This window comes from Lissotriton helveticus, chromosome 4_1, assembly GCF_964261635.1.
Source record: "Lissotriton helveticus chromosome 4_1, aLisHel1.1, whole genome shotgun sequence".
In the NCBI taxonomy this organism is placed as follows: domain Eukaryota; kingdom Metazoa; phylum Chordata; class Amphibia; order Caudata; family Salamandridae; genus Lissotriton; species Lissotriton helveticus.
In genome coordinates, this window is record NC_136063.1 from 711,541,647 (window position 1) to 711,563,962 (window position 22,316).

Genomic DNA, 22,316 nt, shown 5'->3' on the forward strand with positions numbered 1-22,316 from the left:
GGCCCCATGAACGGGTTCCTTGGCTCATCGGCTGCAGCCGGATCCCGTCGGCCCCAGTCCTCGGCCATTGGTGGCCGGACCGGGAGAGCATGTGGCGGGACTATCTGCAACTCTCACGTGCCACCGCGGCCGGACTGGGAGAGAGAGGGGAGGGTCGAGGACATAGACATTCCCCCCCCTGCAACTCTCCAGCGTTGTCAAGGCAATCCACTGGCCGGTCCCGTTGGCCTCGGTCTCTCCTCCGGCTACATCCTACGTTTACGATCTCCTGGCCGACTGTTGGCAGCAGGACCCGCCTTATATGGGTTGCTTCCGGCTGGGCGTAGCCGCACCCTGCTCCACTTTGGAATTTTCCAGAGTGGGGGCGGATGTTCTGCTGACTTTCATTTTCTACAGTTTACCGTTCTCGTTTCTAACGTTTCCTATTTCTAGGGCATTACTAGGTTTTATTATTACGTATTGTTATTGTTTCTTTGTTCGTTGTTTAAATAAAAGTTCATGTTCATCAGTGGCCTACTGATTTCGTTTCCCTATTCCTTTCTTTCCGGATTGTTTCATGCTAAAGTTTTCTGTTAACAGTTTACAGTGATCACTTTATTATCTCATATGTCCTTTTCACTAGGGGTGCTTTCTGGTCGGGTCAGATGATCTTCCTCTAATAAATGGTCCGGGCGAAACTGGCGTATCAACCAGTGGGGAGTAGATAGGCATGACAGATTACAACGGGGGACAAAGGTCCGCATTACCTACCCTTCACTACTTGCAAAGACTAGAGTATGGCGACTTCTGTGCTCGTTTGCAAAATAGAGAATACCTCCAAAAAGAACCAATTCCCAAACAGTCAACGTTTGGATAAACAATCAATCAATGAGGAATGGAATAGGTACGACGTGTTAAAGGTTTGCGTTACCCACCCTTCACTATCGGCAAAGGGAGAGAGAATATTCCTATTCTTCCCCGTTTGCAGGCAGAGAAGATCCTTTAAGAGAACCAACTTCGAACAATTCTAAGCTCGATTCAATCAATCAATCAATGGGGAGAAAAAGATAGGCACGACGTGTTAAAGTTTTGCGTTGCCTACCCTTCACTTATCTGCAAAGAATAAACAGAGTATGGTGATTCTGTGTTTGTTTGCAAATAGAGAATCTCCCAGAAGCAATCAATAGGAAATACTAGTATTATCAAACAATCAATCAATCAATTTCGCAATTTGTCGTGTGTCACGACCTTACCCGGACCGGACCATGTGGGCAGTTCTTCGCCTTCCTTTTTCCAGTGCCCGATCGTTCTCTTTCTCCATGTTTTTACCGCAGCATTTCTGTGGGGATTCCAGTCAGGACAATAGGTCACTTGAGAGAGGTCCGTTCAGAATCGGTGAAGTTCATTCAATCGGCAGCCGGACGAGGGCCCTCTCAAGGCAGGTATACTCCAATCACTTAGATGTTCACCCCATCGTCTGGACCTCTCTTACCGGACCCTATGTCGCTGATGGCCCCCGCGTTTGGGGCGCCAATTGTGGAAAAGTCAGCCCATATCGCACCCGATGCCCAGGCTGCTGGTGCAGGGCGACTCTTCATTCTCATCTTGAATAATTACCAAACAAAGAGACGGGCACTGGAAGTAGGAAAACAAGAACAGGGTTTATTACTCATGAGGAGAGCCTGTCCTTTGGGACACTCGCATAGTGTCTTCGGGAGGTGCTCTAACAAGTTTCTCTGAGACTTCGTCTTTTATACACAGGTTGGTGGCACACAGGCAACCTTTATTACAATCAACACTTTGTAAAGTATGGAGGTATTCCAACACGTGGCTACAGTAGGGCCCTTATCCTCCATGCAATGGGAGGGGGCTGTCATGCGGCTGAGTGTTCTGCTGATTCTATTGGAATGTGTGTGCCTGATCGAATCTCAGGGGGTGGGGCGGTCGTGGTCAATAGTGGCTTCTTTCAAAAGAGACGAGTGCGTACAGTGATGGGCAATAAACTGTATCCTTGGGCTAAGGGATGACCAGCGGTCTGTGCAGACATTCAGGCTCAGAGGAAGAGGTCATCAAAGGAGGGGTATTCATGGGGGGGGGGGCAGGAGGTGTCGGTCAGGCGCGGGACGCGATTCTTAGGGACAGAGTCATGCGGGAGGGGAGGGCTCATGACTCGCGCATGAGAGAGCGGGAGCAGTCAGGGTGCATGGGGGATGCTGGCAGGGTCAGGGAAGTGCGCTGATGAGCGATCGTGGACAGGGAGACCGTGGTACCTAAAATGGCTGTCGTGTGCGTGTGTGCTATGCCAGCGGGACAACACAGTCAGAGTCTTAGCGATATCCATTCTGTTTACGCCAAGGGGTACTGTGGACACAAATGAACGCCGCTTATGTACATACATATTGCTATTTTTAACATGAAGGCCGCAGAGAGGTTGATCAGGATGAGGTCCACTGTTTCTCCTTGGTCCAGTGTGTTTCGAATGTCGTCAGTGGCCGTCATGAGTGCTGTTTTTGTGCTGAAGTTCTTTCTGAATCCTGATTGTGTGTTGTCTAGAAGATGTGAAGTTTGAGGTGGGTTGCGAGTTGCTTGGTAATGGCCTTCCCAGTCACTGTGGCTGGATAGGGGAGCAGAGAGATGGGTCGTAAGTTGCTCCGTTGATTTGGGTAGGCTGTGGGCTTCTTTAGGAGGGTGTTGATATTTGCAAGTTTTCATTCACCTGAGAAAGTGGCAGTTGTGATGGAGGTATTGATAATGTGGGTCAGGGTGGTGCTGATTGGTGATGTTCCTAGATTGTAGATGTGGTTGGAGCATGATTTTGTTGGGCCCCCTAAGTGGATGCTCAACATGATTGCTGCTGTCATTTTTTGTTGAGAGTTATCTATTCAGTCAGGTGGCCATTTTGGTTGGTGGTGGGTAGGTTAGCGATGAGTTCTCTGGGGTGTGTGAAGTTGCAGGGTTGACAATGCCTGAGGGCAAGGTGGAATCCCTGATAAACAAGAAGATCTCCTTGCAGCTGTTGGAGCGTCCTTCGATACAATCCACTAGTGTTTTTTCTTGCTGTCTCTACTGTACTGGTAACAGCGTCTAAGTGCAGCCTTGTAGGTAATTCGGTCTGTCGTTGTTGTGGCTGACTCTCCATTTCCTTTCTAGCTGTTTACAGTGTTGCTTGGTGTCTTGGAGGCATACCAGCTGGCATGCTTGTTTGATCTACTACACTTGCTGGTTTGATGGGTGCGAGGGAGTCCACACAATTCTTGATCAAGTTGTTCATGTCCTTGTTGTGGTTGTCCGTGAGGTTAGGCTGATCAGTGCTGAGGGCGCAGAGCCAGTCTACTCCTGTGATTTTGCTGCAGCTGCGGCTTGGAATGCTGAACCTGGTAGCATGTGTTGACTTGAGGTATGTTGATGTAGAAGTGGACGATGGTGTGATCTGTCCATGTGAGTTGTATGGTGGAATTGTATTTGATGCTGTTGCTTGTTGTGAAGATGGGGTCCAGTGTGGTCCTGCGGTGTGTGTTGGTTCTGCGTCGAGCTGGGTGAGTCTGAAGTTTCTCAAGCTTTGAAGGAGTGCTGATGAGAGCAGGGGTTGTTTCGGTCTTCCAGGTGAAAGTTAAGGTCCCTGATGAGTATGTAGGCTCTGGAGCCCATGGTGAGCAGCGCGATAAAGTCTGTGATGAGGTTGGTAAAGGTGAATAGCGGTCCGGATGATCAGTAGGTAAAAGATTCATTTAGGATGAATTTTTCGGAGATTTGCAGCTTGAAGGGCAGGTGTTCCATGAATAGGGTGGCGTTCTCTGTGGATATTCTACATTTGATGAATTCCTTGTAGAGGATAGCGAATCCTCCTCCTGGCTTGTGATGGCAGTCCTGTTGAGCGATCCTGCAGCCCGTGGGATTCTTATAGCGATGTTGGAGCAGATGAGAGGTTGAGCCAGGTCTCTGTGAGGAAGAGGATGTTGGGTGCGTTGCTGTTCAGAAGGTCCCATATTTCAGGTGTGTTTGCAGAGTAATCCTGTGTTGAGAAGCTTGCATGTGAGTGGAGGTTGATGTGCAGGCTTGCTATGGTGTGTGGTTTAGGACAGGAGTGTTAGCGTTGTTGGTGTATGTGTTGGGAGTGGATGTTGAGGGCCTTGTTAGCATTTGTGTGGGGAGTGTGGGTGGGTGGCTGCTGGTTCAGGTGAGAGGACCCAGTCCTACCTGGACTGAGGTGCAGATGGATAGCAGTTTGTGGCCGTTTCTGCTCAGTAATCTGTCTATAAATGTGTCCCATCTCGCCAGCCAATATTCACCCACAGTCCCAGACCTCTCTTCTGTTTGTACAAGACAATAAAGTGATGAATTGCCAGTGTGTGGCATCCGGGCCGCGCTGCGGCCAGCAGATGGCAGCAGGGGAAAGGCTTCCGAGCGGCAGCAGCAGTTCGAAGTCGAGAGCCCGCTCTGTACCCGTGCCGCTGTCAGTCCCGGGCTCCAGCCGCCGAGACCTCCCCCCTGTACCACTGAGCAGACACTGCTGGCAGCCCGGGAGGAGGAGGAGGAGGCTCGAGCCATTTTGCAAGTGCCGGGACGGCCTGAATATTGCGCGCAGGGGGGGGCCGAGATAATAACCCCCTTCCTCCTCTCACATCCGGGGGTGGCAGCAGGAAGGGGAGCCGGTGCTGCACGGGCCGGGGGGACGGGCACCTGCTTCTGAGGGCATTGAGCATCCGCAGCTGAGCCGGACAGGTCCACCGCCCCCTCCGCTGCCTAGAATAAGGCTCCTCGGGTGGAAACAATGGGGGCCCGGCGCTTTGTACGGATGGGGTGGCACGCCTGACGGGGAGCAGCCGGCCTCCTGCCCGCTGCTGGGAGCGGAAAGAGGAACTCGCACATTTCTCACCAGGACTTTCCCCGGAGGAGAGGAGCCGGTGCCACCGCAGCCTGGTAAGAAAAAAAAAACACACAGAGGGCTCTAACGCAGGGGCTGAATCCGAGCCAGCGCGAGAGAGGGGGGCGAGGATTAAAAAGGTCACCGGGCAGGCATCTGGAAATGGGCGTTTGATGCCAAAGAAGCATGTTTAATTAAAGGGGGGGATATTCTGGAACAGAAGGCATCGTGCGCCCGGCCCATGCTGGGATTGGCAGTCCCGGTGGATTCTTTTATTTACCCAAAAAACGGGCTGAACGGGAGGAAATAGAGGGCTGCCGTCCCCTGGCACGTCGCCGGAGCGCATTGTTCATTTGGTGCGGGATACACAACAGAGGGCCGGGTAGGAAAGTTTAAAGGCTGCGCCGGAGCTGACAAAGGCGTGAGCCGTCCCCGGCTTGTCACGCACGCACCCCTCAGCCTGTCACAGTTACACTGGAGGTGCTTCCTGTTCGAAATTTCTGATGAAATGCTTTGGGGTGGGCGGATGACTGGATGGGTCCATTCGTGGGTATTATAACATGAGATTCAGGGGTTCCAAATGGGGGCCACTGGGGGAGGATGCGCGCCGCAGGTGAGAAGTTTCTGTGTTGTGCCCCTGCAGGCTGCCGGGCATTGTTCAGAGCAGGCACAATGCGTGAGAGGGAGGGAGGGCTCGGCTCCAGGAGGCTGAGCCGGAGCTGCAGAGCCCGGCGTGCCCTTCTGTGCATCCTGTGCGCTGAGGCTTGTTTGGCCAGATGCCCACCGTAAGGAGAGGGCCTGGACAAGCAGATTAGGGAACGCAGCCCCGGGCCAGCTCGAGGCCGCCGAGAACTGAGCAAGGGAGGGAAGCAGGCAGAAATAACTGGAAAAATAAAACAAAACAGGCATTTTTACTCAGGAGACCGGGCCAATAGTTGACAATATCTGCTATGGGTGGACACATTGTAAAAATATGTTGTGTTAATTAAACCCCAGTTGAAAAAAGCCGAGTTGACTGTTTTGTTGTTTTGTCTTTAGGAGGCAGCTGAGCTAGCGGCGGGCCGGCCAGCCTGCGCATCGCTTGGAGGAGGGATGGTCGCCTAGAGAGACCGAGCGTCTGAGCCTCTCCGACGGGACGTGCCCGCTGCAGCCCATGAGCAGCCGCGCCGGCCCCCAGCTCTGGGAGCGCTCCCCGGGCCGCCTGGCCCGCCTCATGGAGGGCCCGGAGTGGGACATGCAGCGCCACTTCCAGGACTGGTGTCTGCGCACCTACGGCGACTCGGGCAAGACCAAGACCGTGACCCGGCGCAAGTGCGAGCGCATCGCGCAGCTGCTGCGCGGCGCGGAGACGGGCTCCGCGGACAACGCCAAGTTCAAGTTCTGGGTGAAGTCCAAGGGCTTCCAGCTGGCAGGCCCCGGGGAGCCCACGGCAGGCAGCAAGCATGTGCTCTACGTGCCGGTCAAGACCACGGTAAGTGCCTCAAACACTCCACCCAACCATGTGCCCCTGGGCCACCCCTGTGGTCCCTCTGCCCCTCTGATGGGGCCAGAGCCCATATGCTCTACTCCCCAGAGCCCATCAGTGCCAGGGGTGGGGTACCTTTTCTCTCAGTTCTGCGCCCCTTTGTCCCACCGTCCCAAGCCTCTCCCATCACAGCCACACTGGTGTCGTCCATCCCGAGGGGAGTCCCACAAAGTCCCCTATGCGTTGTCTTTGTTTTCTCGTATTTCCCCCACACGTCTATGTCACTTCGGTCCCCTCCACTCCTTTGCTTTCTTGTCCTCACCCCATCCCGCCCGTCCGGCCTCCCGGATCCATTTTGAAACCAGTGGCACCCCGTCTGCATCGTTTGGGCGCTTCCATCAGTCAGACGGGACCTATTGTGGGTCCTGCCAGCCTGAGCCGTGCCCGGTGCCCAGCGCTCGGAGCTGCCTGCGTGGCACCTGCCAGTGCGGGGGCTAGAGGCAGGGCGAGGGGCTGAAGAGAGGGGGCGCTGGCTGCAGATGGGACGTCTGCGAGATGGCTGGAGACTGCGTGGTGGCGTGTGGGATTCACGGTGTCGGCTCTGGGTGCGCAGTGTCTCCTTTATGGGACAGACTGCAGCGTCCTTTGCCAGCGTGACAGCAGCCCATGAACCCAGTGCAGCTGGTGGGCATTGCATGGCTTGTCGTGCACGCAGCATGAATGGCATCACTCCTCTTGCATGAACGGTGGCATTGTGTTCAGGTTGCATATGCGTGAGAACCCCTTGCACTCTGTAGAGTGTGGCAGGCTGGGGTGCCATCCGACCAGAATATGTGAAACTGATGAACCTGTATGCACAGTCTCCTTTCGACCATTTGTTTCAGGGAGTCCAATCAGGCAGTGCCCCAAGGGCTGGTCTGACAAATCAATGTGCAGGCTCTTTTCTGTTTTGGGGGCCTGCGCTATGGTCTAATGGGCCAGTTTCTGCGGCTGGCTTGACAACGCAGCTGTCGCCAGGCAATTATGCGATCATCACTAGAGAGAGGTTTAGGCTCCACCCGCATGTTTAGAGCCAGGAGTACATGTTTTGATTGGGCAGAAGTTGTGTGCATCCACAAAAAATAGTGCTTGCCCTCCACCCAAATGTGATCTTTTTATTCATACAGTTGCCTATGCTTGAACATTCAGGGGCACACATATGACACTGGAATGTTTTGTCTTAGATTACTAGATAATTTATGTCGTTTTTCTACTGAAGCAGCACGGATGGGAGGTGGGCAGTCAACCTACATGGAATTTTAGGTCTGGCTTGAAAGTACAACTCTCACCTGACCGTTTAACCTGTACCGATATTATTCTACAGTTCTCTGTTTACATACAAATACATGTCTATTCCCATGCTATTCAAATGTAATGCTTCTCGTTACCATACAACATTCCTTTAAAGCCAGAACTATTGGCATTTCCAAAGTTTTTTACTGTTCATTTCCCAATTCTTCCTCAAACATATGCACTTGGTCTCCTCTATCTTGCAAAACACCCGTGCAAAGTGGTTTCCAAGTTTAAAACTGCCTTGATTTTCAAATATGTCCCACAAAGCACTCAAGCTTCTTCAGTCTTTTCTCTCGGACAGAGAGCAATTTGTGGAATTAAACAGCTCCGATCCCCCTCTTTTGAATTGCCTTTTGGGGTCCCTCAAGGCTCACCTTTGAGTCCTACCCTTTTTAATTTGCATGTTACTCTCATAGCTAATTTGATTAAAACCTATGGATTCACAGTAGTTTCATATGCTGATGACACCCAAATTGTGCAGTCGATCACAGACAATACCCATAGCATGGCCTCTTGTTTTCATGACTGTATGAAACAGATAGGTAGATGGATGACGAACAATTGTCTGAAACTGAACTAGGACAAAACCGAGGTTCTGTTATTCGGCAGGCAAACATCGTTCAGGTCTCCAAACTGGTGGCCACAGGAACTTGAAACACTTCCGACCCCCAATACCAAAGTCAAAAATCTGGGAGTCCAGTTTGACAACACACTCTCCTTTGAAGGACATGTAAATTCCATCACCTCCACCTGTTTTCTGTTGTTCAAAACTCTCAGAAAGATGTTTCCTTTCATTCCTTTGGACCTGCGTAAAGCAGTGATCATTGCACTTATTTTCTCTAAAATTGATTATTGCAGTGAACTACTCCTTAATGCTCATAAAAAGACTCTACATAAACCACAAATGATTCAAAATGCGGCAGCTAGGTTACTTTTGAGATCCCCTAGTATCAATTGGTCTCCTGAATTTCCCTGCACTCCACTGGCTACTGGTCAAAAAGCGGGTGGAGTTCAAATCTCTTTGCATTGCTTTTAAGGCACTGCACCATGACAGCCCTGAATCTCTGAGGCAATACTTTCAGTGGAATGTGCCGTCAAGATCTTTAAGGTCTGAATCCTCAGCCAATCTGATTATTCCCAAAGTCAAAAAAGCTACTTGGGTTGGCAGAAGGTGCGTAGTGGGAACGGCCAAACTCTGGAACTCTATGCCCTTGTAGAAAAAAAAATCCAACCTCTTGGCATTCTGCAAGGCTTTAAAAACTTGGCTCTTCAACAAATTGTTGCGGCAAGTCCGGTACAGTATATCCTCCTTCATGTTACTCTCTATACCAGGTCTTTCTATTAGGTCTCTTCTTCTCTCCTTCTGGAATCTTAGTGCCAAGACACCTTCGGGTAGTAGAACGCTTTACAAATTGCTATTTCATTTAATTTAATCTATCTGATTTTCTAATGTAGGCCACTTTTAATTTGGTGCCTGGCCTATTTTCTGTCCCAGTCCAACCCTGTGATTATTTGATTTAATTTCTATGTGGTAGGCCCCGAGAGTGCCCAGGGACAGTGGAATCTGTAATGTTGTGCATACCTTCCAAGCCGTGCTGTGTAATGTGACATTTCCAGCCAGACCTTTTTTTTAACCAACACTGCTTTGCATACTTGAACTTTTGGGCCCACATTTATGTTGGAAATATGTAACACAACATGCTATTGGCCGAAAAGCCAGGATGAGTTTACCATGAAAGAAACAAGATACTACTTGGCATCTAAGGGTGGCAACCTGCAAGAAAACTCCTCTGACATTACTTCACCAAAATCATGGTTTTAGCACAAGTGACATCATTTATCCCTTTGAACTTGGTGACATCACATGGTGAGACATAACATGAACTTTAACCCATCTGGTGGAGCACTAGATTCTTTGTTTTCTAAACATTAAAAATTCGAGGTAGCAGCTTAGCAGGGGTGAACAAGATTAACAGCAGTCTCGAACAATCAGCTACTGTCCTTACCAAAAGCGAAGCAAAGGATTACCTGTAAAACAGTCAATCGGCCAGGTCTGTCACAGGGGCTGCAAAGAACTCCAGGGAGGTTGTAGGCAGAAACGGGTAGCATTTACTACCCTTAGTTACCCCCTCATATAACAATGTGGAGTAGTGTGGCTCACTGGTTAGAGGCGGCAGGCCTGAGAGCAGAAGTCAGCCTGGGACCAGGGTTCAATTCCCGACGCGGCAGGGTCGTGGACCTTGGTCAGCAGACTCGATAATTCTCGCTTCGGTGCTTACTCTAATCAGGGGTTCCACTCGGAAACTCTGGGCATTAGCTAGCCTAATCTCCACAACGGCCCCACCAATTCCGGGGATGCCTGGCTCCACCTTGGGGACTCCCAGCAAGGGACCATCCCACAGGGAAAGCCAGGACGGGTTCCCCAGAGTTATACAGCGCCGGGACGCCCCGTTGCTGGGGCAGCTGTGCGCTTTACAAGTATACTACATTTACATTTACATTTACATGTTGCCCTTGTAAGGGCATTGGCCTTCAGGTTCTGTAGGTGTACACAGCCCCCTAAGTCTGTCACTCAGTTTAGCAGTGAGTGTCAACAGGGCTGCTGTGGCCTTTTCCTTCAAAGTATATGATGAGGTAAGAACACATAATTTTTAAATTGCTCTTTTCACCAGGGACTTCTCCACCCCTTTCCGGTAAAATTGCAAAGTGACGACTGAAGGGCAGTTTGACACCCACTCGATGTTGTCCATTTGTCTTGTTTGCATATATTACAGTGTTTCGTGTCCTTAGGGTTGGTCAGAGGCATAACATAAGACATTTTTTATGCAAAAGTGTTAAGATCTTCGAACTGCGGAACGTTGGTTACAGATAAAGAGTGAATGCACTTCCCTTTTTAAATGATTATTTTGTAGGAAACCAAAACTCATGATCTTACTTTACACCCTAAAACCCTATTTGCTGGCCTATCTCTTACCCCTAAACAGACCCTAAACTTAACCCTAAACGTCTGCCTAAGCTCAACCCGCACCCTAACCTGAATCAAGGTATTTTTTACCAATTTTTGCAAATTCTACTTTTTTTGTCCATTTTCTACTCTTCTACTTTCATGTCTCAACTTTTTTGTCTATCTTTTTAACTATTTATTTACTGCAGACTTTTTTTTATCAATGAACTAATGGCATGGTATTCTGTCAAGTACTTACACTTGTTAGTCTCAGCCATGGACTACCCCCATTTTCTGATACTTTGCAGTCTTGAACTTTGATTCACTGCAAATGGTCTAAGTCTAATTTAGGCCAGTCATATGGAGAGGTCACAATATGTCTACTGTTATCAGGACCATTGTCAAAGGTGGTCTAGTGAGTGGCAAGGTATTTGATGAAACCCTAGAAGCTTTTGGGTCCTCTTTGTCTTCCCTCACTGGATATAACTCAGTTTGTCTTTCTGCTCATCACTCTTAATTATTTATGGATTTATTTCCCTAAAGTTTTCTTACAGCTCCAACATATTGTATTGAAGTCTTCTCTGAGTGCCTTGTTATGCAAGACAAGTGCACTTGTGTGCGCACACACAGGTGAAATATATAGCATCCTATTATACGTTCCACATAAATTAAAGATCAACATTGTTTCTGTGTCTTTGAGTGTGAGGCTAGTGTGGGTTGATTTGGAGTGGGTGGGCAATGAAGTGAAGAATGCACTGTGAATTTTAAGCAGGTGAAGTCCCACCAGATTGAGATGTCAGATGTGTATCGAGTAACAGGTCAATTTATTTAGAGATTGCAGTTCTCAGAGGAATATATTTTTGACCAGTTGAGAACTCTTGAGTTTCCTTAAGCGTAGGTAATATAGTTCTTTCCTGAAGAATGTGTTTAGGTCAATCCCAAGGCTTGGATCCTTTATTGCTCTCGACCTGTTCCAGCGCAGTTTGTACTTCTAATAGTGGACAGTGCATGGTGGACATGTAGAGGTTTCTATTAAGTTTGTCGATGGATGCAAGATTCTGAAGATATCCTGGATCCTTGCGCCAAAACACCTTTTGAGCAATGTAGATGACATTGACTGGAGTCCTGGATGGAGGTCCGGACAGTGTATGGTGCTGGTCTGGCTCACCATTGAAGCCAGAGATGGATTTTTGTGTTGTCTGAAAGCATCATCAGGAATTGGAAGTGTTATTGTTGACATTTTTGAGCCAGCGAGTGCCTGTATATATGGTATAGGGAGTGTGAAATTGTTTACCCATGGGTGGTGCTGCCTGAACCTTTTCACCTGGAGGATTCAACATAGGCAGTGGCCAGAGGTTAACTGTGACTGTTGAGGAATGATTGTAGTAAAACTCCAGTAGTTTCCTATCTACTCTCCCAATCTTTTTAGCAAAGTGCCTTGTAGGAAATGTGCTCCAGTAGCTAAGCTGTTGACTTTGGAACGTGTGAATCTGAGTTGAAATGTACTAAGCTAAGCTGCCAGGCTAGGACCATACTATACAAATACTAACATTAAACTTCCATCGTATAATAATGTAAAAATGTCTGAAAGCGGTTCTGTGTTACCATCCAAGATGGCAAAGATGGCTTCTTAGTTGTTCTCAACTTTAGTTTCAGCATGTGTTGTGGTGGGTTGGAAGTCTGAAACATGGCCTTCGAGTAGGTTTATTGTTCTACACATGCCTATAGTTGTCTTGTGATTTCCTTCTCTAGAATTTTACAAGATACAGAGATTTGAGATTGCTACCTATTGCCTCTATATCAGACATGGGTTTTCTTTTGGTGTAGGGTGACAATTGCCTCCATTAGAATTGCCATGCCTCTCTTTGCGAGGAGAAACATAATGATTTCCATATTAGAGATCATTTTATTCAGGTTGAGAAGGAGGGTTGTAACTAAGGGAAGTATTTTAGGTTATTTGCCTCTCAGAATTTGAGTGTGTTCAATTGGAATATTGTCTATGGTTCTTTGCAATATTTTTGAGTTGAGCGGTGGTGGAGCGGGCAAGGATGTTTCAGAAGACGGCACCCTGGGTTTGTTCCTAACAAATGTTGGAAGGTTCTCTCTTCTGATTGGTGGCTCCTTTGATGAAGTTGATGTGTTGTGTCTTTTTACTTCTCACCGCTCTCTTTTTATGGTGAGCTGTGCTATGTTATGTTGTCTTTTGGGTGCTGTGTTCAGCGATTTCTGTCTTTTCCTTTTCTAGAGAGTTCCTTTTGTGTGCTGTGGTTATTTTCAGATTGCAAGCTTTTAATGAGACCTGAGTGTGCTGTAGTCATTATGAAGTCGATTTTTACTTTATTTTCATAAGAAAATAGGTCAATCTACAACTGGTTGTTCAATGTTAGAGGGATGCAATATGACAGTGAATGGTCTGACCATGGCTGGTGTTGCACTGCTAAATTATATCTGAAGGTTGGGTCCAACCTCTTGTGTGTGTGTGGGTGTGTGTGTATGTGTGAGTATGAGTGTTCACGAATAGGCTGCGACTCAGCGCTTCTGTGTTTTCAAGTTGGTCTTCCAGTCCTTTGTTCTTGCTAAAGTGCATCCATTTCCCCCAGTATCCAATCAAAAAGATATTTTCTGCCATTTTAATACTAAATTACGGGCCTTGCCCAAAGGAGAATTTGTACCTCATTCGTGCATTACATATGGCCGAAGAACAGAAGTTGTTTGGGTCAAATACACATCAACAAAGTTTGCACTGCGGTGAGGTGTATGTTGGTATATGCATCATAGTGCACAGCAGCACTTCGACAAACTGTATGGCCACGCCACTCCTTTACTTCTCTTTTTGGAGTAGTTTGCCCACGGCTGCAGTGAGCCTTCAAGTCATTCCTTCTCATGCTGAAACCATTGCAATTCCCAGCATTGTTAATGTGGTTGGAGTGCTACCATCTTTGCCAACTGTGCTAAATGGGATACAATTAGAATGCACCTAAAGGACTACAGATCATGTTCTGTGTTAAACTAGCTCCTTCCTTGCTCGATATCTGCTGTATATATTTTGGTATGCAAATATCTAATGGTGCCTTTAGGTGTGGAAGAACCACTAGGTCATAGTTGAGGGTTTTCCCTGAGCAAGCAATAAGCCCCTGAATAAATCAAAGTTGCTAAGGTGATTCGATTAGAACAAACCCACCAATTGTATTCAATTTAATGTACATTAGGAAAACGTGTAGGTGCTCCAAGTGACAGCATGGAGCAGTGCTGGTGGGCAGTGTTGGCATTTTATACTATTCATTTTGAAACACTGACTACAGTGTTAGTTCAGGCTCATCAATTATACAATGAATATCCAGCTTACCGATTAATCGTGTGGACATTTCAACCCTCAATTGGCTATTTAAGGCCGGAGTCTTCATCAGGACAAGATGCTATCATCCTACAATGTAATAAAACACCTATTACAGTTGTGGTCATTTGAATCAGCATATATCATGTCAACAGGGTAACAGTCTTACCTCAAAATAGGCAATTAATGAGTCAGCGAAACGATGGTGCAAATCCATAAGCGTCTATAATTATGAAAAATCAAATAAAGTTAGATACATTTGACTCGGTTGTGGCTATACAATGTCTTCTACATAATGGTTAAAATATTTGAGCGTATCTAATATGTAGAGAAAAAATAGAAGAAGTTCTTACTGGATTCGGTATGTGTAATATAAAGAAACACAAATATGTTCAATATGGGCATAATTTGGGAAAAATCAGGGAGGCACATGTCAAAGAGTTAATAGTTTGATCATTAAACCAAACACAGTCGGTATATCAGCAATAATGCATGTACAAAATAAATATGATACTCCTTATAAAAGCAATACATAAAAAACGCTGAATGAGGAAATACTGGCCGAGTACTTTAATAATATGGCAACAATGTATATATTTTACTCATGTGCATTGAACAACAGAAAAGAAGAGTGCTCACTACAGGAGAACTGCATATCCCGTAAACATAGAGGTTAAATCAACTAACCCAAAAGCAATAGAGGCACTTACAATAGTGAGTACATCAAAAGGATTTATGACAAAAGAGATAAAAATAGAAACTACATTTCTAAACACTGTGAACAGAGAGAAAACTCGCTGGGTATGCCATGGGAAGATTGTATTCATAACATTGCTAAAGTGAGTAACGAGTATTCGTTAAAGGAAAACATCTTTCAAGGTACTTCGTTGGTGGTGAAATACATTCCTACCAATTCTATTAGGGTATATACAAAAAAGAAAAATTGGGACTATAAAGATTATGTACGTTAGCTATATAACTGGGTGTCGTCACGTGATGACAGGAGGAATTCACCTGCTCTGTCATTTCATGTGCAAACACGCCTGATCCCCAAGCACACACGCACGCGTCTCTCTATTTAAGTGGAGAGCTCACCTTGCGTACCCACAGTCCTAAATGAAACAGATCTTTCAAGGTGTCAAAAACAAGAAAATCGAAACAATTGTAATTAATACTGCATTGCCCCATCTATTGAAATTTAAAGCTAGGTGCGAGCCAATGATTAGTTTCTTCTGCTAATGCAAACTACAAATGAAATGGAAAAAAGACTATGGAATTGGACAATGATTGCACTTGAGTATGCTTAGTGACAGTCCTCTAATGTGCGAATGACATAATGACTGAAGGATTTGTGTATTTCTTACCATAAATATAAAAAAAATATAAAAAATATGAAAAATACAAGAATTGTGTCTTTTGTAAAAATGTGTACCTTTAAGAAATTCCTTGCTTTCTTTCTTTAAAAATGATTACAAGTTAAAAAAAAAAGTAATTGTCTGGTCCGACCAGCTAGACAGACTCATTAACTCTGTCCAGTGCTGGGTGAATTTATTATTAAGAGAGGATCTCCTGCTCATTGCGGCATTTATGGACACCATACAGAGGTGACTGTTGATGAAGAAATAAGATTTCAGAAATGAAGTGAGCACATTTCAGATACCCATTATGAATGAAAACATTGCATGTTCCACATTACATATAAAAAATATACATAAAAAAAATCAAATATACAGAGCTTTATGGTTTGATAGTAATGCAGCTTGCCTCCATTCATCCTTTTCATTTAGGCCCTAGTCAACCAACCTCACCGAGTCAGTCCAATTAAGTTCATACATAGTTAGTCTAGCTGCGTTAGTTAGTTAGTGTAACCTCCTCTGTGACTAGTGGTCAGAAGGTCAATAATCTGTCATAGAATGTTTTTTGGCCTGGTTGAGCTCCAGGGTTCCACGTTTAAATTTGCGTTTGTGATGTAAAATGCGTGCTTGTATCTGAAATGTCTGACTGATTTAGATGAGATTGTATGAATACTATTTAGCTTACACAGGGCCGGCTTTAGGACTGTGTGACCGGAGCAGCTGCACCTGGTGCTGACCTCGGGCTGAGGGCGCTGTGTGTAGAAATAATTTGTGCGTTTAACCTCTTCCATGCTCATGACGAGCTGAGCTAATCATGAGCCACGGCGCTCCGGTGCTCATGACGAGCTCAGCTCGTCATGAGCCGTGGAACGCTCGCATGCGGGGATAATTCCCCTGCTGTGCTGAGCGTTCCACGGCAGGTAATGCACCTGTCACGAGCTGAGCTCGTCATGAGCACAGGAGCGCCGTGCCTCATGACGAGCTTAGCTCGTCATGAGCATGCGGGCGCTGTGCTCCCCCCTCCCCCCCAGCACAGTGGGAAAATAACCCCCGCAGCGAAGGGGTTAAAAGCACCTGCTGTAGAGTTCCTTGCTTGTCCAGCAGTTTTTAGGCAACAGTAAAAATGTGAAGGTCACGCGGGTGAATAATGTTCCTGCTGGAGAGAGATAGAAGTTTTGTCTAGTGGCATCAAAAGGTACCGCAGAGACGTACATATGCCTTCTGCAAAGAGCGTGTACCATGCAGGACACAGAACTGTATTTTATGAGGAAGTACAGTAAGTCACTGCTTTTGAAACAGACATGCTTTTGTTACTTGCAGTTCATAAGTTACAATCCTAATGTAGCACAGTGACCAATGAACTCTCATCAAAGAGATGCATGCAAGCTGCATGGTATCGGTTAGGAGGTTATGTTTTTTCCTACAGTCATTCATTAATAATCCTAATGTTGCTAGAAGGAGTTTTTAGGGTTAGAAATACATTCTTATTAGTAAAGCCAACCCTAACCACTATTGTACGTTTTAAATCCTGAGTTTGTGCTTCGCTAGACCAAAACACTCTTAACATAACAATAGTATGGATGACATGTGATGCATTCCTACACCTTGTAACCCTTGTTGTCTTATGTAACATTTTTGTGGACTGATCTAAACATGTATCCTTTATCTGCGTATAAGGTGTGTAAAGTAAAGTGCTCCAACACCCTACACTCATATGAATATCGCTATAAAACAAATTAAATGAAATCCATGTCAGAGAGGGGCTATGGAGGGTTGAAAGACACTACTGGAGGGTGGTAGTGATGGAATAATTGGCGACTGAGTTAATTGAGGGCTGCTCAAAAAACTTCTCACACCGGGCGACACCAGCGCCAAAGTCGGCCCTGTACATATATCACACCACTTGTGTTACAATTAGTGAAGGTTTTTAAATTGTATTTCACATCATTGTGCTCAAAGCATTTAGCCTACAGACAGTAACTGCATGCACTATATTGGCCAATTTATAATAACCAGCGGTGGTAGGGCCTACTGGTATCTGAGAGTTGGTTGACTGCAAATAGGCAGGGCAGCCCTGGCCACAGATTCTCTACTGCTGGAACCTCTTTGAAAGAGAACATGAGATTCTTGGATTGTTGTAGGGGATCTTTTATTACATCCCAAAACTTGTTGACAATTTTTCTAATGTCATTACTAGCCATACTGAAGCTACTCACAAAAAAGAATTTTTCATTTTTGCCATTCGTGTCGGAGGTTAAAGCAAATCTTCTCTCGGGTAAAACAATGCTCGTATTTTTCCCTGTTTAACTTGTCTAGGGGGGGTAACCTCTCTCCAATAGCCTTTTTGTGGGATTTTTATTTTGAAAATAAAAAAACCAATTACCTCCACACCATGGGAGATTCTCACTTTGCATGTGGATCATTTTGGACTTTTCACTGCTCCTTACTACCAGGGTTTATCTGGCGGTGACGGATAGTGGAAACTGACCATATGCTCTCCCACTCTAAATAGGGTGGGTGACCACACGGCCAAACTTCCGATGACCCTTACTCCGTCGGACTATTGACTGTTGGAGGTGTATGTAGGTGGCAGAGACAGAGTGGTCTCCGCCGTCTACCTACTAAAGTTGTGCCTGACTCTAAATGAGGCTTGCGGAAACACAGCTAAGGCAGAGAAGATACCCCGTTGTGATGGAATACCCTCTCCATCAAAGTCTAATTCAAGTCCTAAGCTTAGTGACACTTTTGTTGCACTAAACTCAGAAGCCATGAGTGCAAACTTTTGCTCACGCTGAAAGTGGCAATAATGTATTAATTTGCAGTGCATAAACCTGTGGCCAGTATAGCGGAACTGCACAACTAAATGCATATGCAAAAGCAGTGAAATCCCCATCATGTGTGTGGGCGAAACTAAATACTATAGAATAAGCCCTATAATAAAGGTCATTCGTTTCATTTAGGTTCTATTAAGTGTCTAGTACTATCTCACATTTGTCTCACTAATTGTGTTCACTCACTCACTCACTTGCTCTGCTGCCTTATGTAACGTGATACTACACTCACTGTACAGACAATAGTTAAAGCAGAAGGACTCACATGTGTGTAATTGAACAGTTGGTTCCAAAATGACTACAAGGACGTGGAAGAGTCTCTTCGGTGGGGGGCCTCTGGCATAAGTACTTAGTGGAATGAGCACTTTACACTCTATAGCCACCGATGTGCTTCACGCTTCCTTCCCTTTCCCTCCCCTGTTGTGCTAACCTGTAGCTTGGACCTTTTTTCTTTTTTGGTCAGTGGAACACTGCGTTATGTTATGAACAATCTACGGTTTGGGCAAAACCTGGTTGTACTATTCAAAAAACCACTAACAAGCATGGCACCAAATGCATTTGCTCTATTTTGACTCCGGTACAAACCCTTGTTTGGCTCAAATCTTCCAGAACAGACATATTGGTAACTGAAAACACTAACAAGGGAGATAAAGCGAAATTGAAGGTACAGAAATCCCAAATACATCCCATCGCCATATATGGTGCCATGGTATAAACAAGATATTATTATCATCAAGAAGAATCACATTTCTGCAACCGTTACAGACGCGTGGTTGGTTCCTCTGCATGTAATTAGCCCTGATTTCATCTAATTTCTTATATAGCACTACATTAACCTCGAGAGTCATTTTGGTGCTAAAAGCACAACTAAAACCTGCATGGAATAAAAGCAGCTATATTAGAACCCAAGATGCTGCGTGAACGTCCTACTATGCCAGATCAGGTTATCCTTGGGTTCAGATGTGCAATGCAGAGAAAACCATTCCTGAAAACACAGAATGATGATCAGGACATCAATGTTTCGGGTCTTTTGAAGCTTAGTTAGACCAGCCTCAGGGAGACCTAGTTAGACGATATTACAGTAATCTACATACGAGAGTGTACTGGCCAACTCCACCTCCACGTGGAGCTCAGCAGGCAGGTACAGTTACATTTTCCCCTGAAAATAGAAGCAGGAAGAGGAGGCAGTATTCTAACACTATAGATTGGGTTTACACCTGGTTAATCTACAGGCATCTGAGATAAAGCAGGTGTTGCCCATGTGCCTCATATCGGATACAAAGGTCTTCTGATCTTAGAAGTGTGAGGAATTTCTGGCCAATCTCAACACAGGCATTCTGCCGACAACTCTCCTACAGATTCTACGCCATCACCCGGTGTATTCTGGCCTTGGAGAGCTTGGGTGACCAACGCTCCAGTCTAGCTTTGAGCAATCAGGAGATTATGTCAGATGCATCCAAAGAATTGAGTGAAACAAGAAGTCAATGGGTAAGCTCCGAGGAGGATCGGCGGGGAATAGGCCCCACCACCAAGCTCCTGGCTATTACTGGGACACACGTTTGAGCATGGTTTCCTTCTCTCTGCAGCAACCTGAAACATGCCTGAACAACTGTTGATATATATGGTGGAGATGGAAGTAGAGATGGAAAGGTTCTGTCTAGGCTGGGGGCTGCTGTTCTGTATGAATGGACCATACTCAGGATATCATTGCCTTTAACAGACAGGTCATTATATACGTATATGGCAATACATACTGCAGTCTTTAATTCTTGATATTCATACTGGTAGAACATATTGTCTTATCTTAAACCACTACTTTACTCTTCTCATTGAAGGCTTTTGCCATTTATTGATACACAGCACAAAGTCCAATTGTTCTTAAAAGCCCTGTCTCTATGAACATCTCCTCTGCCCTTGAATCTGCTAGCCAGACCGTGAACCAACAAAAATTTCTGCATCTTAGCAACACAGCTAGCACTGGTGAACACATGGAAACAGATTTCACTTCCATTTACTTTACCAGCTACATTTACCATGGAAACATCTATACTGTGTTTTGCTTTTCTTTATCTTCCTATCATTGTAAAATATGAAAATTCCAGTATGATATGCCCTATCTCTGTGCTTGCTGTCTCCAATTACCTCATGACGCGCCCATAGGCATGCCACCATATTCATAACAACAGGCAGACCAGCCGTGCCTCTCTCTTTCCAAGCTATATATCATTCAAATCTGGCATGTAGCTTTGATGGAGATGTAAAATATTTAAAAAAATGGGTAATAGATCTGAGACCGAATTATCAAAAATGCCCCAGGGTGCACTACGTATGTGCATGATTTTTATGACATCTAGACACTTTATGTGTTACAGAAGGAGGTCACAGTTGTTTCTGTGGCAGGTTCTGTAATACAGATCACACTGGCACAATCACAAGGAGGTGTTCCTTCATTTGCATAGGGGCGCAGCTCCATGAAAATAAAGAAATTATTTGCCTCAGTCCCTGTGCCATATGACAGATCTCGGTGCAGAGGCAAAGAGTCCTTCAGGAGACACACTGACAGTTCTCTATATAGAGGTGTGCCTCCTGAGTGCATTCTTTCGAAGGGAGAAGGCATTCAGACATCTCCTTGCTGATGGGTTCTGTAACTCACTGCACCCCTGCACCGGTATCCTTCCCCCTCTTTTCTAATGCAGGCTGGTATGCCGCCTGCACACTGAATGGTGAAGCAGAAAAATTAAACCTCTGATACCATATCATCAAAAGTGCCGCAGAGGCCCTGCTTTTTACATCCACAAGGCACTCTAGCATTGCAGAAGGGGTGGTGGACTCTTGTGTGGCCCTTTCTGTAATACAGATCATGCCTGCACCCATATGGTGAAATCTTAAAAAGACGTTCCTTGATTTGCATGGGGGGTGGCACCATATAAATGAGGAAACACTTTGCCTCATAAGGCAGGGAAGCTGAATGCACCACATTGAGGTGACGTGGTCAGCGCCCCACTTGAGAGCAGTCTCTCGAAAGAGGTCAAAGGGTGTCCTAATAATCCCAGACATCCTCCTGCAGTCAGGTGCAGTTACAGCTTTTGCCTGCTGGGAGAACTGTGCTCCCATTTCAAAATGCATGCAAGGATCCCACCTGCATGGTGAAAGGCTGACTGGTGGCTTCAAACAACCAGTCCACCATTCACTAAAGTTTTGTCCTCAGAGCAGGCATGAATTCACAGCTGAGCTGCTCTGGGTACAGCCCATTCTAAAGTATGTGCCCACGTGACTTCGTAATGGAGAGAATTACACATAATGATGCACTAAAGAAGGAACAACGTGTTTATATGCTGGCTGCTTTTTTGAAACACCACAGGTCTCCCAATATCTCACATAAATATACTCATATTTATGTTGAGTTGTAATGGTTGAGCGTCTCTTCAGTGTTATTCTTACAATATGAGGAGCCTAAATTTGAATCTTTGTGGGGCCAAAGCCTTTTTTCCTTTTGAGTTATTTAATGATTACCATTGGACTCAGTAATATATGTATCTATTTTTTCTGCATTGGGATGTAATGCAGTTTCTTGTGTACTTTGCCAGTATAATCAGTATTTTTGTGTTGTGTATGTCTTTGATTGGAAGCCATTATGTGGAAGACCTGATCCGAAACCCATTTATTCTCTTGTTCGATAATCATGCAAAACGAATTTCTGTTCCAACTGTTTTTGTGGGTGAGTTTGTTGGTGTGAACTGAAACTTTGAGTTGTTTCTTGGACGACGACAGTCTGGACTTTAGCTTGGTTGATATTGCCTTGGTAAGTGCTGGTTTGCACACCCAGTACCCAAATGCATCCCTAGTTCTCACTGTCTGGCGAAGTCATCTATTTTTTTCTTTTCCCAAGCCTTGGTAATCTCGTTTCCATAAGGGTCTGTAGGGGAGCCAGATATCCACAGTCAGGTCTGACTTAGGGCCGGATTACGTTCTTGGCGGATGGTATACTCCGTCACAAATGTAACGGATAGCCCATCTGCCAAATTACAATTTCCATAGGATATAATGGAATTGTAATTGGGTGGACGGGATATCCGTCACATTTATGACGGAGTAACCCATCCACCAAGATCGTAATCAGGCCCTTGGTGTTATTTTTTAACACGAGAAGAGGACCTTGCCTTTGCTGGTATTGTTGTTGAACCAATATCTGATGAGTAATGTTTCCTTCTC

The 22,316-nt window shown here is 45.7% G+C and overlaps 1 protein-coding gene across 3 annotated transcripts in view; it reads left to right on the top strand.

Moving 5' to 3' along the window:
• Positions 1-4,405: 4,405 nt before the first annotated feature.
• Positions 4,406-22,316, top strand: part of NOL4 (nucleolar protein 4) — a 591,044-nt gene continuing 573,133 nt past the window's right edge. For 2 of the 3 annotated variants that reach the window (XM_078687353.1, XM_078687355.1), the window contains exons 1-2: positions 4,467-4,899; positions 5,882-6,314. In XM_078687353.1, the coding sequence (XP_078543479.1) occupies positions 5,997-6,314 (318 nt within the window). In that variant the 5' untranslated portion in view covers positions 4,467-4,899; positions 5,882-5,996. Of the gene's footprint in view, positions 4,900-5,881; positions 6,315-22,316 lie in introns of all 3 variants that reach the window. The other variant, XM_078687354.1, reaches the window with a different exon arrangement.